We start from the raw sequence: 19,234 nt of genomic DNA, 5'->3' as shown, positions 1-19,234 counted from the left end.
ATAGTTACTAGAATGACAACAAATATTCTGTTAAACTGATATGCAGTTGAGATGCTGGTGATATCTTTTTATATATTTTTTTATATTTTACCCTTATTTTACCAGGTAAGTTGACTGAGAACACATTCTCATTTACAACAACGACCTGGGGAATAGTTACAGGGGAGAGGAGGGGTGATGAATGAGCCATTTGTAAGCCAGTAGTCTCCTGAATGTTTGTTGATCGTAGATGGGATATACTGTTGAAATATTACTGATATGCTACAGATATACTGTTGAAATATTACTGATATGCTACAGATATACTGTTGAAATATTACTGATATGCTACAGATATACTGTTGAAATATTACTGACATACTACAGATATACTGTTGAAATATTACTGACATGCTACAGATATACTGTTGAAATATTATTGATACGCTCCAGATATACTGTTGAAATATTACTGACAGATATACTGTTGAAATATTACTGACAGATACACTGTTGAAATATTACTGACATGCTACAGATATACTGTTGAAATATTACTGACAGATATACTGTTGAAATATTACTGATACGCTCCAGATATACTGTTGAAATATTACTGACATGCTACAGATATACTGTTGAAATATTACTGATACGCTCCAGATATACTGCTGAAATATTACAGATATGCTACAGATATATTGTTGATATATTACTGACATGCTACAGATATACTGTTGAAATATTACTGACATGCTACAGATACACTGTTGAAATATTACAGATATGCTACAGATATACTGTTGATATATTACTGATATGATACAGATATGCTGATGAAATATTACTGATATGCTACAGATATACTGTTGATATATTACTGACAGATATACTGTTGAAACATTCCTGACATGTTACAGATATACTGTTGAAATATTACTGACATGCTACCGATATACTGATGAAATATTACTGATATGCTACAGATATACTGTTGATATATTACTCACAGATATACTGTTGAAACATTCCTGACATGCTACAGATATACTGTTGAAATATTACTGACATGCTACAGATATACTGTTGAAATATTACTGACATGATACAGATATGCTGTTGATATATTACTGACATGATACAGATATGCTGTTGATATATTACTGACATGATACAGATATGCTGTTGATATATTACTGACATGATACAGATAGCCTACATATGGTTTGTCGCGCATCTATAGATGGACAATTGTTTTCCTTTATTTAACTAGGCAAGTCAGTTAAGAACAAATTCTTATTTACAATGACGGCCTAGGAACAGTGGGTTAACTGCCTTGTTATCCCACTATTTCCCCAAGACAAGGTACTGTATCAGCATATGCTGATTGTTAAGCCCGCCCCCTGTCCCGTAGCCCAGAGAACCAACAATAAATTACCTCTCTCCTCCCAGCAGCCACCAGTTCAGGAAGTAGGATGATGTAATGTGGTTCGGGTGAGATCGGGGGGTTGAGTTCTGTGTGGACAACCAAGCGTGTGTGTGTATGTAGGGTATATCTGAAAATGAGGTAGGCCTGTGGGGTTTACTGTAGTTGCCTGTAAAACCTTAACACTTTGCCCCACTGCTAGCTTCCTTTCTACACCCCCCCCCTCTCTCTCCCCCCACTGCTCCAGTCTTTGAGGTTGAAACACACATATACTGTACACACACACACACACACACACACACACACACACACACACACACACACACACACACACACACACACACACACACACACAGCGCTAGCTCATTATCTGCTACAGGTAACTGCCAAAATAAAGGAAACACCAACAGCTTCAATGCACCTTGGCATATATTCTACAATCGCCTGGAACTCTATTGGAGAGATACAACACCATTCTTCCACAATACATTCCATCGGTTGGTGTTTTGTTGATGGTGGTGAAAAGCGCCACTCCAGAATTCAATTGGGGTGAGATCTGATGACTGAGACAAACACACTAGAGGTCGACCGATTAATCGGAATGGCCGATTAATTACGGCCGATTTCAAGTTTTCATAACAATCGGTAATCGGTATTGTTGGCCACCGATTTGCCGATTTTTAAAAAAAAAATCGTTATTTTTATTTTGTAATAATTTTTTATAAAACCTTTATTTAACTAGGCAAGTCAGTTAAAGAACACATTCTTATTTTCAATGACGGCCTAGGAACAGTGGGTTAACTGCCTTGTTCAGGGGCAGAACGACAGATTTTTACCTTGTCAGCTTGGGGATGCAACCTTACGTTAACTAGCCCAATGCTCTAACCACCTGCTTTACGTTGCCAAGGTAAGTTGCTAGCTAGCATTAAACTTATCTTATAAAAAAACAATCAATCAATCATAAAAACTAGTCAACTACACAAGGTTGATGATATTACTAGTTTATCTAGCCGGTCCTGCTTTGCATATAATCGATGTGGTGCGCATTCGCGAAAAAGGACTGTCTTTGCTCCGACGTGTACCTAACCATAAACATCAATGTTTTTCTTAAAATCAATACACAAGTATATATTTATAAACCTGCATATTTAGTTAATATTGCCTGCTAACATGAATTTCTTTTAACTAGGGAAAATGTGTCACTTCTCTTGCAAACAGAGTCAGGGTATATGCAGCAGTTTGGGCCGCCTAGCTTGTTGCGAACTGTGAAGACTATATCTTCCTAACAAAGACAGCAGACTTCGTCAAACGGGGATGATTTAACAAAAGCGCATTGGCGAAAAAAAGCTAAATCGTTGCACGACTGTAGCTAACCATAAACATCAATGCCTTTCTTAAAATCAATACACAGAAGTATATATTTTTAAACCTGCATATTTAGCTAAAATAAATCCAGGTTAGCAGGCAATATTAACCAGGTGAAATTGTGTCAGTTCTCTTGCATTCGTTGCACGCAGAATCAGGGTATAAAGAATCTGTCTCGTTACGAACTAATTTGCCAGAATTTTACGGAATTATGAAATAACATTGTAGGTTGTGCGATGTAACAGGAATATTTAGACTTATGGATGCCACCCGTTAGATAAAATACGGAACGGTTCCGTATGTCCCTGAAAGAATAATGTTTTCGAGATGATAGTTTCCGAATTTGACCATATTAATGACCTAAGGTTTATTATACACTGCTCAAAAAAATAAAGGGAACACTTAAACAACACAATGTAACTCCAAGTCAATCACACTTCTGTGAAATCAAACTGTCCACTTAGGAAGCAACACTGATTGACAATACATTTCACATGCTGTTGTGCAAATGGAATAGACAACAGGTGGAAATTATAGGCAATTAGCAAGACACCCCCAATAAAGGAGTGGTTCTGCAGGTGGGGACCACAGACCACTTCTCAGTTCCTATGCTTCCTGGCTGATGTTTTGGTCACTTTTGAATGCTGGCGGTGCTTTCACTCTAGTGGTAGCATGAGACGGAGTCTATAACCCACACAAGTGGCTCGGGTAGTGCAGCTCATCCAGGATGGCACATCAATGCGAGCTGTGGCAAGAAGGTTTGCTGTGTCTGTCAGCGTAGTGTCCAGAGCATGGAGGCGCTACCAGGAGACAGGCCAGTACATCAGGAGACGTGGAGGAGGCCGTAGGAGGGCAACAACCCAGCAGCAGGACCGCTACCTCCGCCTTTGTGCAAGGAGGAGCAGGAGAAGCACTGCCAGAACCCTGCAAAATGACCTCCAGCAGGCCACAAATGTGCATGTGTCTGCTCAAACGGTCAGAAACAGACTCCATGAGGGTGGTATGAGGGCCCGACGTCCACAGGTGGGGGTTGTGCTTACAGCCCAACACCGTGCAGGACGTTTGGCATTTGCCAGAGAACACCAAGATTGGCAAATTCGCCCTTTGCGCCCTGTGCTCTTAACAGATGAAAGCAGGTTCACACTGAGCACGTGACAGATGTGACAGAGCCTGGAGACGCCGTCAAGAACGTTTTGCTGCCTGCAACATCCTCCAGCATGACCGGTTTGGCGGTGGGTCAGTCATGGTGTGGGGTGGCATGTCTTTGGGGGGCCGCACAGCCCTCCATGTGCTCGCCAGAGGTAGCCTGACTGCCATTAGGTACCGAGATGAGATCCTCAGACCCCTTGTGAGACCATATGCTGGTGCGGTTGGCCCTGGGTTCCTCCTAATGCAAGACAATGCTAGACCTCATGTGGCTGGAGTGTGTCAGCAGTTCCTGCAAGAGGAAGGCATTGATGCTATGGACTGGCCCGCCCGTTCCCCAGACCTGAATCCAATTGAGCACATCTGGGACATCATGTCTCGCTCCATCCACCAATGCCACGTTGCACCACAGACTGTCCAGGAGTTGGCAGATGCTTTAGTCCAGGTCTGGGAGGAGATCCCTCAGGAGACCATCCGCCACTTCATCAGGAGCATGCCAAGGCGTTGTAGGGAGGTCATACAGGCACGTAGAGGCCACACACACTACTGAGCCTCATTTTGACTTGTTTTAAGGACATTACATCAAAGTTGGATCAGCCTGTAGTGTGGTTTTCCACTTTAATTTTGAGTGTGACTCCAAATCCGGACCTCCATGGGTTGATAAATTGGATTTCCATTGATTATTTTTGTGTGATTTTGTTGTCAGCACATTCAACTATGTAAAGAAAAAAGTATTTAATAAGATTATTTATTTCATTCAGATCTAGGATGTGTTGTTTAAGTGTTCCCTTTATTTTTTTGAGCAGTATATTATAGTTAAGTCTATGATTTGATATTTGATATAGCAGTCTGACTGAGCGGTGGTAGGCAGCAGCAGGCTCGTAATAGTCAAAGGTATATGGTTTAGAGAGAAATAGTCGACGCGTCATAATTCCTGTAATAACTTGCGGCTGAACTTGACAGGGGTTCCTTCGTTATTTTACCGTTCATGTCTTCCATAGAGAATGTCTTGATCTACTTCAAATAAGGTCTGTGTTTTGTGCTTAAACCGCCTCGGCGTTTTGATACCCGTGTAAATCTCACTAGGTAACGTTTGTCAACATATTTTCATAAATCCACTCTACAAAAAAATTTTATCTTCTTGTGTAGTCCTCCACAAGTCTGGTTCATCCTTGGGAGCAATTTCCAAACGCCTGAAGGTACCACGTTCATCTGTACAAACAATAGTACGCAAGTATAAACACCATGGGACCACACAGCCGTTATACCACTCAGGAAGGAGACGCGTTCTGTCTCCTAGAGATGAACGTACTTTGGTATAAAAAGTGCAAATCAATCCCAGAACAACAGCAAAGGACCTTGTGAAGATGTTGGAGGACACAGGTACAAAAGTATCTATATCCACAGTAAAACGAGTCCTATATCGACATAATCTGAAAGGCCACTCAGCAAGGAAGAAGCCACTGCTCCAAAACCGCCATAAAAATGCCAGACAATGGTTTGCAACTGCACATGGGGACAAAGATCGTACTGTTTAAAGAAATGTCCTCTGGTCTGATGAAACAAAAAAATAACTATTTGGCCATAATGACCATCGTTATGTTTGGAGGAAAAAGCAAGCCGAAGAACACCATCCCAACCATGAAGCATGAGGCTGAAAGCATCATGTTGTGGGGGTGCTTTGCTACACTTCATAAAATAGATGGCATCATGAGGAGGAAAATGATGTGAATATATTGAAGCAACATCTCAAGACATCAGATAGGAAGTAAAAGCTTGGTCGCAAATGGGTCTTCCAAATGGACAATAATCCCAAGCATACTTCCAAAGTTGTGGCAAAATGGCTTAAGGACAACAAAGTCAAGGTATTGGAGTGGCCATCACAAAGCTCTGACCTAAATCCTATAGAAAATTTGTGGGTGGAACTGAAAAAGCGTGTGCGAGCAAGGAGGCCTAAAAACCTGACTCAGTTACACCAGCTGTCAGGAGGAATGGGCCAAAATTCACCAAACTTATTGTGGGAAGCTTGTGGAAGGCTACCCGAAACGTTTAACCTAAGTTAACCTAAACAATTTAAAGGCAATGCTACCAAATACTAATTGAGTGTATGTAAACTTCTGACCCACTGGGAATGTGATGAAAGAAATAAAAGCTGAAATAAATCATTCTCTCTATTATTATTCTGACATTTCACATTCTTAAAATAAAGTGGCAATCCTAACTGACCTAAAACAGGGAATTCTTACTAGGATTAAATGTCAGGAATTGTGAAAAACTGAGTTTAAATGTATTTGGCTAAGGTGTATGTAAACTTCCGACTTCAACTGTATATATACAGTGAGGGAAAAAAGTATTTGATCCCCTGCTGATTTTGTACGTTTGCCCACTGACAAAGAAATTATTAGTCTATAATTTTAATGGTAGGTTCATTTGAACAGTGAGAGACAGAATAACAACAAAAAAATCCAGAAAAACACATGTCAAAAATTTTATAAATTGATTTGCATTTTAATGAGGGAAATAAGTTTTTGACCCCTCGCAAAACATGACTTAGTACTTGGTGGCAAAACCCTTGTTGGCAATCACAGAGGTCAGACGTTTCATGTAGTTGGCCACCAGGATTGCACACATCTCAGGAGGCATTTTGTCCCACTCCTCCTTGCAGATTTTCTCCAAGTCATTAAGGTTTCGAAGCTGACGTTTGGCAACTCGAACCTTCAGCTCCCTCCACAGATTTTCTATGGGATTAAGGTCTGGAGACTGGCTAGGCCACTCCAGGACCCTAATGTCCTTCTTCTTGAGCCACTCCTTTGTTGCCTTGGCCGTGTGATTTAGGTCATTGTCATGCTGGAATACCCATCCACGACCCATTTTCAATGCCCTGGCTGAGGGAAGGAGGTTCTCACCCAAGATTTGACGGTACATGGCCCCGTCCATCGTCCCTTTGATGTGGTGAAGTTGTCCTGTCCCCTTAGCAGAAAAACACCCCCAATGCATAATGTTTCCACCTCCATGTTTGACGGTGGGGATGGTGTTCTTGGGGTCATGGGCAGCATTCCTCCTCCTCCAAACACGGCGAGTTGAGTTGATGCCAAAGAGCTCAATTTTGGTCTCATCTGACCACAATACGTTCACCCAGTTGTCCTCTGAATCATTCAGATGTTAATTGGCAAATTTCAGACGGGCATGTATATGTGCTTTCTTGGGCAGGGGGACCTTGTGGGGGCTGCAGGATTTCAGTCCTTCACGGTGTAGTGTGTTAACAATTGTTTTCTTGGTGACTATGGTCCCAGCTGCCTTGAGATCATTGACAAGATCCTCCCGTGTAGTTCTGGGCTGATTCCTCACCGTTCTCATGATCATTGCAACTCCACGAGGTGAGATCTTGCATGGAGCCCCAGGCCCGAGGGATATTGACAGTTCTTTTGTGTTTCTTCCATTTGCGAATAATCGCAGCAACTGTTGTCACCTTCTCACCAAACTGCTTGGCGATGGTCTTGTAGCCCATTCCAGCCTTGTGTAGGTCTACAATCTTGTGCCTGATATCCTTGGAGAGCTCTTTGGTTTTGGCCATGGTGGAGAGTTTGGAATCTGATTGATTGATTGCTTCTGTGGACAGGTGTCTTTTATACAGGTAACAAACTGAGATTAGGAGCACTCCCTTTAAGAGTGTGCTCCTAATCACAGCTCGTTACCTGTATAAAAGACACCTGGGAGACAGAAATCTTTCTGATTGAGACGGGGTCAAATACTTATTTCCCTCATTAAAATGCAAATCAATTTATAACATTTCTGACATGCGTTTTTCTGAATTGTTATTCTGTCTCTCACTGTTCAAATAAACCTACCATTCAAATTATAGACTGATCATTTCTTTGTCATTTGGCAAATGTACAAAATCAGCAGGGGATCAAATACTTTTTTCCCTCACTGTATATATATACTGCTCAAAAAAATAAAGGGAACACTTAAACAACACATCCTAGATCTGAATGAAATAAATAATCTTATTAAATACTTTTTTCTTTACATAGTTGAATGTGCTGACAACAAAATCACACAAAAATAATCAATGGAAATCCAATTTATCAACCCATGGAGGTCCGGATTTGGAGTCACACTCAAAATTAAAGTGGAAAACCACACTACAGGCTGTTCCAACTTTGATGTAATGTCCTTAAAACAAGTCAAAATGAGGCTCAGTAGTGTGTGTGGCCTCTACGTGCCTGTATGACCTCCCTACAACGCCTTGGCATGCTCCTGATGAGGTGGCGGATGGTCTCCTGAGGGATCTCCTCCCAGACCTGGACTAAAGCATCTGCCAACTCCTGGACAGTCTGTGGTGCAACGTGGCATTGGTGGATGGAGCGAGACATGATGTCCCAGATGTGCTCAATTGGATTCAGGTCTGGGGAACGGCCGGGCCAGTCCATAGCATCAATGCCTTCCTCTTGCAGGAACTGCTGACACACTCCAGCCACATGAGGTCTAGCATTGTCTTGCATTAGGAGGAACCCAGGGCCAACCGCACCAGCATATGGTCTCACAAGGGGTCTGAGGATCTCATCTCGGTACCTAATGGCAGTCAGGCTACCTCTGGCGAGCACATGGAGGGCTGTGCGGCCCCCCAAAGACATGCCACCCCACACCATGACTGACCCACCGCCAAACCGGTCATGCTGGAGGATGTTGCAGGCAGCAAAACGTTCTCGACGGCGTCTCCAGGCTCTGTCACATCTGTCACGTGCTCAGTGTGAACCTGCTTTCATCTGTGAAGAGCACAGGGCGCCAGTGGCAAATTTGCCAATCTTGGTGTTCTCTGGCAAATGCCAAACGTCCTGCACGGTGTTGGGCTGTAAGCACAACCCCCACCTGTGGACGTCGGGCCCTCATACCACCCTCATGGAGTCTGTTTCTGACCGTTTGAGCAGACACATGCACATTTGAGGCCTGCTGGAGGTCATTTTGCAGGGTTCTGGCAATGCTTCTCCTGCTCCTCCTTGCACAAAGGCGGAGGTAGCGGTCCTGCTGCTGGGTTGTTGCCCTCCTACGGCCTCCTCCACGTCTCCTGATGTACTGGCCTGTCTCCTGGTAGCGCCTCCATGCTCTGGACACTACGCTGACAGACACAGCAAACATTCTTGCCACAGCTCGCATTGATGTGCCATCCTGGATGAGCTGCACTACCCGAGCCACTTGTGTGGGTTGTAGACTCCGTCTCATGCTACCACTAGAGTGAAAGCACCGCCAGCATTCAAAAGTGACCAAAACATCAGCCAGGAAGCATAGGAACTGAGAAGTGGTCTGTGGTCCCCACCTGCAGAACCACTCCTTTATTGGGGGTGTCTTGCTAATTGCCTATAATTTCCACCTGTTGTCTATTCCATTTGCACAACAGCATGTGAAATGTATTGTCAATCAGTGTTGCTTCCTAAGTGGACAGTTTGATTTCACAGAAGTGTGATTGACTTGGAGTTACATTGTGTTGTTTAAGTGTTCCCTTTATTTTTTTGAGCAGTCAAAAGTTTGGACACCTACTTATTCAAGTGTTTTTCTTTATTTTACTATTTTCTACATTGTAGAATAAGAGTGAAGACATCAAACTATGAAATACATATGTGGAATCATGTAGTAACCAAAAAAGTGTTAAACAAAGCAAAATATATTATTCAAAGTAGCCACCCTTTGCCTTGATGATGGCTTTGCATTCTCTCAACCAGTTTCATGAGGTAGTCACCTGGAATGTTTTTCCAACAGTCTTGAAGGAGTTCACACAAATGCTGAGCACTTGTTGGCTGCTTTTCCTTCACTCTGCGGTCTTTGACCTAAAGAAAAACCATGGAATGAGTAGATGCGTCTATATATATATATATATATATATATATATATATATATACAGTATTATATATATCTCCATCTCTGTCTCCTAACTAGGCATCTTACTTATCTCCATCTTTGTCTCCCTGTCTCTCTTTCATTGTCTCTTTCAGTCTCTCTCTCCATTCTGATAAATGCTCTATTCCAGCAAAAACAATGGAGAGTCTCTGTTTAACGGAGAGCCAGAGTTTTTGTTTACATATCCCCTTTCTACTCTCCTCTCCCTTTCTCCCTCACCACTTCCTGTGCCCTATATGTCTCCCTCTCCCCTCTTCCTCTTTTTCCACCCCCCCATCCCCATCCCCCGTCCCTCCTTTCCCAAATATTTGTCCAGAGTAGCAAAGCACATGGTGGATGTGCCAAAATGTGCAAAATAAAACAGTCGATAAAACTACATTTGAACTTGACATAGGGTATGTTAAAATGCCTTAAACATAGACAATATACAGTAAATCACCAGCACTAGCTGTCACACAGCAGCAGGCACCCCAAACCAATAAAACATGAGACTTAACCATGCCAGTTTTAACTGGGGAGTGTCAAGAGCCATTTCCCAATACGCTGTTATGTAACTGTGTGTGGTTGTGTGTGCGCGTGTGTTGGACTGGCCTGTCACCCACTCTCAGCTTTGGACCGTGGCAGTGTTTATACTTGAGCCTGGAGAACAGACCCCCAAAAGCAGGAAGTGCCTCAGCTGCCACAACACCACTGAGACTCTCCAGGGCAGGAGTGCAACTGCCTACGCTGCGGGTGAGTAGTCTAGCACAATATGGCTTCCATTAATGCATGAAATCTGGCCAAGGGAAGGACGAAATGGAGGCGGATCATTGCGGTCATTTCACTAAAGAGGATTAAGTATGTGAGAACATAAAAACAGTTGAACGGTTCGATAAGAGGGGATATGTTTATACTGTACAGGAGTCATTTACCTTAGCACGGCAGTAACTGATTATGTGATGAGTGTTCACAAAATGGTGTTCACAAAATTGCCACAGTGCATTGCATCACCCAGGTGGCCGCCACACACTAAAGCTGGATGAGGTGAGTTACACAAACACAATGTCATAATGTGTGTGAAGTGTTAGCTGACCGTACAGGTCATGAAGTGTGTGAGCTATTCACACACATGTTCCAGGATCATTTACAGGATAAACAAACGGTTAACCCTGAGTGGTTGATTTCATATGACGGGTCGTGGAGGTTGGAGAGAGGGGGCCCAGGATGGGGGGCAGACATACGTACGCTCCTGAAGGCACGTACACACACACCTATGGATCTTTCTAGTCCCTCTACAACAGGAAAGGTCCTGTGCAAAGGTTCTCTTCCCCTGTAGTAGACTACTTAAACCTGTATGAAAAAAAAACACACACACATAGACCAGCAACACACACACACACACACACACACACACACACACACACACACACACACACACACACACACACACACACACACACACACACACACACACACACTACTAGATCCTTTGTGGTAACCTCTACCACCATTTCTATAAATCAGTTCTATTAAACACTTATATTAATAATTTATATTACAGTTTTTACCAATTGTTTACACACTACAATTGGAACTTGAAATGCAATCACCGAAACCTGAAACTCATGTACCAAATCCCTAAACCAAGTCTGCAAAATTGCAAGCACAATTCCTGCTTTACACTCAGTTTTGAATTTTATATCACACTTTTTGCAAAACACTACACACAGTTCTCTACATTAGGCACAACATTCACAATTAAAATCTCTTTAGTCCCTTTGGAAAGCAACGCCAATCACAATGCCAAGCTCTATACACCAATTGGCAACACCCATCCCTGACAGGTGTAAACACTAGTAGCTGAATTGTTCACTAAGAAATCAGAGCTTCAGCACTATAAAAGGCCACAGATGAGCTCTCCTGTTTTGGAGGAAAATGGAAGTCAATGGTGAAGCAAGAGCTAGAGGTGAAGGAGTGAGAGTAAGAGGAGGATGAGGAAGGACGAGGAAGGACAGTTGTCTCAGATGAGATCAAGGCCACATTGGTTGGCCATGTGCTCAACCATGGGTTGAGTATGAGGGAGGCTGGGCAGAGAGTTCAGCCCAACCTGAGCCGCTACACGGTTGCATCTATCATCCGTACATTCAGAAATGACAACCGGTAAGTTACCTACCATCTACACTATGCTCTTTATGTATGTATACTGTTGTATACTGCAGTCCGACATATCAGTAGGCCTATGTTACTCAGTGATTGTTGGCCAATGTTACAGTAATGTCATTTCAAATTGAAAGAACATTTTGTATTTTTGTTTACTGCAACCAACGACATCATATTTGTGGATCTTCTGCAGAACTGAGAGACGGCCAGGCCATGGTGGAAGACACCGTTCACACCAGAACAGGATACTGCTATTGTGAACATGGTGGTGGCAAACAATACCATTAGACTACAAGAAATCCAGAACCACATAATTGCAGACACAATATTCAATAACATTCACCAGGTGGCGTCACGACTACCCCCGAAGTCGGCTCTTCTCCTTTTTCGGGCGGCGTTCGACGGTCGACGTCACCGGCTTCCTAGCCATCGCCGCTCCATTTTTCATGTATCCATTTGTTTTGTCTTGTTCCCTGCACACCTGGTTTTCATTCCCCAATCAATCTACATGTATTGATTCCTCTGATCCACATCATGTCTTTGTGTAAGATTGTTTGTGTTACGTGTGTATTGTTGACGCGCCGGACTGGCTTGTTTTTTCCGTGTTATTTTCACAAAGATGTTTATTGTTAAACAATTCTTGTGACTGTTTTGCGCGTTTTGCACTTTTGCCTCAATAAAGTGTGCGCCTGTTCACAAATCTCTGCTCTCCTGCACCTGACTTCGCTACCAGTACGCACACACCTTGACAGGTGGGCTTGTCTACATTGGACCGTGTATTACAGCGCAACCGAATCCGGATGAAACAGGTCTACAGGGTGCCATTTGAGCAAAACTCAGAGAGGGTTAAAGAACAGCGCTATGAATATGTGCAAGTAAGTACTATACTGTGAATTTGCTATCATATCAGCACTGTATAGACACATTACAGTACTGTAATCCAGTGTATTGTGCCTCACCTTATTGACTGCTCTAGGTCTATGTCACATATTGTCTTGTCGTCTGTTTCAGAGAGTCTTGGAGCTGGATGCCGCTGCAATTCAGCACGTTTATATTTACATTGATGAGGCTGGCTTCAACCTAGCCAAAAGAAGGGGATGGAGACGGAACATTATTGACCACCATGCCATTGTGAATGTCCCTGGACAGCATGGAGGGAATATCACCAGCCAGAAAGGTGTCCTCCATCACCATGCCAACGTTGGTCCCTACAACACCGCCCTTCTCATTACATTCCTGGACACACTACATGGCATCCTCATTCCAGCCGAGCAGAGGGGTGGACCAGAGCAGCCCAGGTATGTTGTCATCTGGGACAACGTGAGTTTCCACCGGGCTGCTCTGGTCTGCAACTGGTTCATCGACCACCCAGATTGTATTGTTCTATACCTCCCACCATATTCCCCATTCCTAAACCCAATTGAATACTTTTTTTCGGCATGGCGATGGAAGGCGTATGACCGCCATCCCCTCACACGCGTACCTCTTCTCCAGGCAACGGAGGATGGATGTGGTGAAGTTGATGTGGGGGCTTTCGGCGGCTGGATCCGTCACTCCAGAAGATTCTTTCCCCGATGTTTAACCAGGGAAAACATCGCTTGTGATGTAGATGAGGTGCTGGGGCCAGACCAAAATAGGAGGCAGGATGCAGCCTAATGTCTTTTTTCTTACATTTTGCATGTGTTTTTGTCTTTTTTTTTTGTTTAGAGTTTTGAAAGAATGAGCCACTTTCCTTTTTTATTTTTGTACAGAAAACCCTTTATCTTACTGAATGTTTTTCCTGTTTTCTCCTGTTGGGTATGGAAAGTGTTACATACAAAACACAAGTGTTCAAAAATAGTGCATTTTGGAAATAAATGACTATGTTTTTGTTAATGTATTGCATTTGTGTGTGTTTATTTATATATATTTGAGTAGGTATACATTACTGTAACAAACTTTTACAACCGGCTACAGTGTAACACTGAAAATGCAAAAGGCATAAAACTACTGACGGGATATTCATAGTAGTGTTTAGTGTTGAGCACATCAGTGTGTTGTTGGTTGGTAGACAGATCTATTCATAGTAGTGTTTAGTGTTGAGCACATCAGTGTGTTGTTGGTTGGTAGACAGATCTATTCATAGTAGTGTTTAGTGTTGAGCACATCAGTGTGTTGTTGGTTGGTAGACAGATCTATTCATAGTAGTGTTTAGTGTTGAGCACATCAGTGTGTTGTTGGTTGGTAGACAGATCTATTCATAGTAGTGTTTAGTGTTGAGCACATCAGTGTGTTGTTGGTTGGTAGACAGATCTATTCATAGTAGTGTTTAGTGTTGAGCACATCAGTGTGTTGTTGGTTGGTAGACAGATCTATTCATAGTAGTGTTTAGTGTTGAGCACATCAGTGTGTTGTTGGTTGGTAGACAGATCTATTCATAGTAGTGTTTAGTGTTGAGCACATCAGTGTGTTGTTGGTTGGTAGACAGATCTATTCATAGTAGTGTTTAGTGTTGAGCACATCAGTGTGTTGGTTGGTAGACAGATCTATTCATATGATGGGTGTGTCATTTTGATTTAAAAAAAAAATATGTTGGAAAGAGAACAGTTTTGAATGCAGTGCTTGCTTTTGCTAGAGTTTTCCGTTTTGTGTTTAGAGTTTAGGAAAATGGGCCAAAGATTCAGCAAACGTGTGTAAACAATTGTGGAAAACTGTCATCACTCAGGCTCCACTAGAGGGTTTGAGGCCTGGGGGGGGTAAACAGATGCCTAACGAGCAAAACTAACGACGGTCCCTGAGGAAAACCACTAACGAGGTCTAACCATGTTTAAGAGGGTAACAAGGTGCTCCAACTGGGATCCTGGAGGAGGCAACATAATGACAAACCCTAAGGGAGCGTGGAAAAGAGCCCCCTAACTAGGCATCTTAGTGCTCCTCAAAGCTGATGTCCTTAGTACCTATCAGTGATTTATTACTATGTATGTTTTAGTATGTAATAACCAGCTTCAGTAAAAAAGCTTATCTTCAAAGTCAGAGCTTATCTGCAAAGTTATAATGAAAACCGTCTGTTCCCAGGAAAATGTAGGCTCACCAACTACCATATTAATGCTACTAGTATTAATACTAACACTACTATTACTCCTACATCTACTAGTTCTACTAATACTACTACTAACACTACTACTAACAATACTACTACTACTACTACAAACACTACTACCACCACTAACACTTCTAGTACTATTACTAACACTACCACTACCACAACTACTACATCTACTATTACCACTACTACTACTAACACTACTACTACTCCTACATCTACTAGTACTACTAATACTACTACTAACACTACTACTTCTACTAACACTACTACTAACACTACTACTACTACTACAAACGCTACTACTACTAATACTACTACTAACAATACTAATACTACAAACACTACTACTAACACTACTACTACTAACACTACTACTACTACTACTAAACACTACTACCACCACTAACACTACTACTACTATTACTAACACTACCACTACTACTAACACTACCACTACTACTATATCTACTAGTACTACTACTACAATATCTACTACTACTACTGCAATTACTACTACTACTGCTTCTGCTACTACGACTACGACTACTAATACTACTGCTACCGCTACTACTAATAATAATATAAATGCTACTACGACGACTACTACTACTACTACTATGACTACATCTACTACTACTACTACTATGACTACTACTACATCTACTAGTAGTACTACTACTGCTACTGCTAATACTACTGCTACAACTACTACTACTACTACTACTACTACTACTGCTACTACTACTAACACTACTACTACATCTACTAGTATTACTACTACGACATATAGTACTACTACTACTACATCTACTAGTACTACTACTACAACATCTACTACTACTACTGCTATTACTACTACTACTACTACTATGACTACGACTACTGCTACTGCTAATACAGCTACTACTACTACTACTACTACTGATACTGCTAATACTACTGCTACTGCTACTACTAATAATAATATAAATGCTACTATGACGACTACTACTACTACTACTGCTACTATGACTACGACTACTACTACTGTTACTACTACTGCTACTACTAATAATAATATAAATGCTAATACGACTACTACTACTACGTCACTTCTAAATTCCAGTGCTACCTCTACACTCTTAGAAAAAAGGGTTCCAAAAGGGTTCTTCGGCTGTCAGCATATGATAACCCTTTTTGGTTCCAGTGGAGAACCCTTTTTGGTTCCAGGTATAACCCTTTTTGGTTCCATTTAGAACCCTCTGTGGAAAAGGTTCTACATGGAACCCCAAAAGGTTCTACCTGGAACCAAAAAGGGTTCTTCAAAGGATTATCCTATGGGGACAGCTGAAGAACCCTTTTAGGTTCTAGAGAGCACCTTTTTTTCTAAGAGTGTACCTCTTCAGGCCTCCCGAGTGGCGCAGCGGTCTAAGGCACTGCATCGCAGTGCTAAAGGCATCACAACAGATCCGGGTTTGATCCCACGCTGTATCGCAGGCGGCCGCGACCGGGAGACCCATGAGGCGGAGTACAATTGGCCCAGCATCGTCCGGTTAGGGGAGGGTTCGGCCGGCCGGGATGTCCTTGTCCCATCGCGCTCTAGCAACTCCTGTGACGGACCGGGCGCCAGTTGGATGGTGTTTTCTCTGACACATTGGTGTGGCTGGCTTCTGGGTTAAGTGGGCACTGTGTCAAGAAGCAGTGTGGCTTGGCAGGGTCGTGTTTCAGAGGACGCACGGCTCTCGACCTTCGCCTCTCCCGAGTCCGTACGGGAGTTGCAGCAATGGGACAAGACTGTAACTAACAATTGGATATTAAAAACAAAAAAAATGGTGTACCTCTTGAGTTTTATCAGTAAAGTGTAGTCCACTGGCTGACCTCAACCCAAAAGTATAATATTAACATTCATATGAATCTGCACTAACACAGTCTAAATGAGACTGGACCGCTCTGGTCCTTATGAAAACCTCCACTAGCCCTCTACCACACCCACCCACCCACCCACCCACCCACACACACACACACACACACACACACACACACACACACACACACACACACACACACACACACACACACACACACACACACACACACACACACACACACACACACACACACACACACACACTCCTCCGTGACTCTCTCTCCTGAGTCTTATATAGGGAGTAAAAGTTACAGCGCTGCTGGGAGATCCTTATCTATCCAGGGCAATGGGGCCCGGGCTACACAGCCTGTTTAGAGCCTGTCCAGCTCTAAAACATGAGACAGCTGTATTCAGCTGTAGCCAGGGGTGGGCCTGTAAACCTAAGCCACAGATCTGAGGGCCACTTAAGAGTGATCCCTCAGCTCGAACCCACAGTCAGGCTGGAAGCCATGCTGCTCTGTCTGGCCTGAGGAATGAAAGGGCAAAACAAGGCAAGTGAGACATGACACAAACTGATCATCTCTTTCAACTGCCTCCTCTCATAATATTTTACACCGCACTTCCAAATACATAAATAAAACACATATCATGAAACCTATGACTGAACTGTGTATTGGTCAAGGAATGAACAAACAGAAACCAGTCTGTCTCTTTAAACTGATCTCAGCCAAGATCCTCTGATCAGGAACACTGATACCCTGTCAGGTTATTTAATATAGGGGAGGCTTCCCTTTAACAGAAACAATCACATCCCTCTATGGTTGTGGAACATGTCTATCTGTAAGTGTGTAATACTAAATGTGTCCGTGTGTGTGTGTATACAGTATACAGTGTATGTGTGTGTGTGTGTGTGTGTGTGTGTGTGTGTGTGTGTGTGTGTGTGTGTGGTCCTACCTCCCAGCATGCTGCAGGTGATAGCCTTTCCCTCTCTGTGTGTGTGTCTGTGTGGTGTGTGTGTGTGTGTGTGTGTGTGTGTGTGTGTGTGTGTGTGTGTGTGTGTGTGTGTGTGTGTGTGTGTGTGTGTGTGTGTGTGTGTGTGTGTGTGTGTGTGTGTGTGCGTGCGTGCGCACGGACGTGTGTGTATGTGTCCGTGTGTGTGTGTGTGTGTCCTACCTCCCAGCACGCTGCAGGTGATAGCCTCTGTGTGTTCTGCCAGTAGTTCAGCCTTAGCCATGGCAGCCAGAGAGAGATAACTGGACATGTTTCTACTGAGCTCTCTGTTGCCTCTCTGTAGAAACCTCACTGCCACCGGCACCGCTAGAGCCATCACTGGGGGACGACTGTAGTTCTGTAGGAGGGAGAGACAGAGAGAAGAGAGACAGAGACACAGAGAGATAGTGTGAGAGAGACAGAGATTGTGTGTGTGTGTGTGTGTGTGTGTGTGTGTGTGTGTGTGTGTGTGTGTGTGTGTGTGTGTGTGTGTGTGTGTGTGTGTGTGTGTGTGTGTGTGTCCATCCTATTTAGGGCCTTCAGTATATGGACCCTCAGTGATGCACATGGACAATTTAAGGGAACAGAACAGAACAGAATGGAACAGAACGGAGGATAAACAGATGGCTCTCTTTACATAAAGACTCATTTCTGAGCTCAAGGAGAGAGTGTATGTTTCTCTGCATGTAGACAGTAGTGTCCCAGGGCCTAATTTAACAACCACTAGCGCCCCCAAGGGGATGGTTCTGGAACATTTAGAAGGGCTGGAAATGGGCAAAAGTACTGTCCAACTGTTCTCCTGAAGAGCTACATTGTATCCAGACTTTTTAAAAGCAGTTGACAGAAACAAGAGTCCTATGGTCTGAAGGTGACCAAAACCCGATTTGGTAACTACTGAGTTAGCGCTACTATCTTCTATCGCCATAAGACAAACACTGAAACATACCCAAACAACTATACTATACTCTAAAACACATTGGTGCCGTATCATTAGAGCTGGTGAGCTACAGTACAGTGTTGTTATAAGGGATTAATGCTAAACTCATATTTATGGCTAGAAAAGTGTCATACTTCTGTACTTCCAGCAGGTGGCAGTGCAGGCAAGGCTTTCTCTCTGCACGTCCAAGAGTCTTACTAAAAACAACAGCATAGTCCTCTCTCTGTTGATATGAGGAATAAACACACACACTCTCACACACACACACACACACACACACACACACACACACACACACACACACACACACACACACACACACACACACACACACACACACACACACACACACACACACACACAGTCCTATTAGAGTGAGTCACTGCAATATCAGGCTGCTCTCAGATCAAAGGAGCTCATCCAGAG

The 19,234-nt window shown here is 43.1% G+C and overlaps 2 protein-coding genes across 2 annotated transcripts in view; one reads left to right on the top strand and one right to left on the bottom strand.

Moving 5' to 3' along the window:
- LOC106594828 (ventricular zone-expressed PH domain-containing protein) overlaps positions 1 to 19,234 on the bottom strand; it is a 197,401-nt gene that overhangs the window by 132,619 nt on the left and 45,548 nt on the right. The window contains exon 4 of the mRNA XM_045704029.1: positions 18,055 to 18,229. Coding sequence (XP_045559985.1) covers positions 18,055 to 18,229 — 175 coding nt within the window. The remainder of the gene's footprint in view (positions 1 to 18,054; positions 18,230 to 19,234) is intronic.
- Positions 10,134 to 13,825, top strand: LOC123729297 (uncharacterized). The gene is made up of 2 exons (XM_045704030.1): positions 10,134 to 12,825; positions 12,962 to 13,825. Exons 1-2 carry the CDS (start codon positions 12,751 to 12,753, stop codon positions 13,604 to 13,606), a joined length of 720 nt encoding a protein of 239 aa, XP_045559986.1. The 5' UTR covers positions 10,134 to 12,750; the 3' UTR covers positions 13,607 to 13,825.

Source organism: Salmo salar, chromosome ssa20 (genome assembly GCF_905237065.1).
Source record: "Salmo salar chromosome ssa20, Ssal_v3.1, whole genome shotgun sequence".
NCBI classification, from domain to species: domain Eukaryota; kingdom Metazoa; phylum Chordata; class Actinopteri; order Salmoniformes; family Salmonidae; genus Salmo; species Salmo salar.
This window is presented reverse-complemented; position numbering and strand designations above follow the sequence as displayed.

Coding starts and splice junctions, on each gene's coding strand:
- LOC123729297 (XM_045704030.1), top strand. CDS start 12,751: ATGAAACAGGTCTACAGGGTGCCATTTGAGCAAAACTCAGAGAGGGTT. Junction 12,826..12,961: donor AGCGCTATGAATATGTGCAA/GTAAGTACTATA, acceptor CGTCTGTTTCAG/AGAGTCTTGGAGCTGGATGC.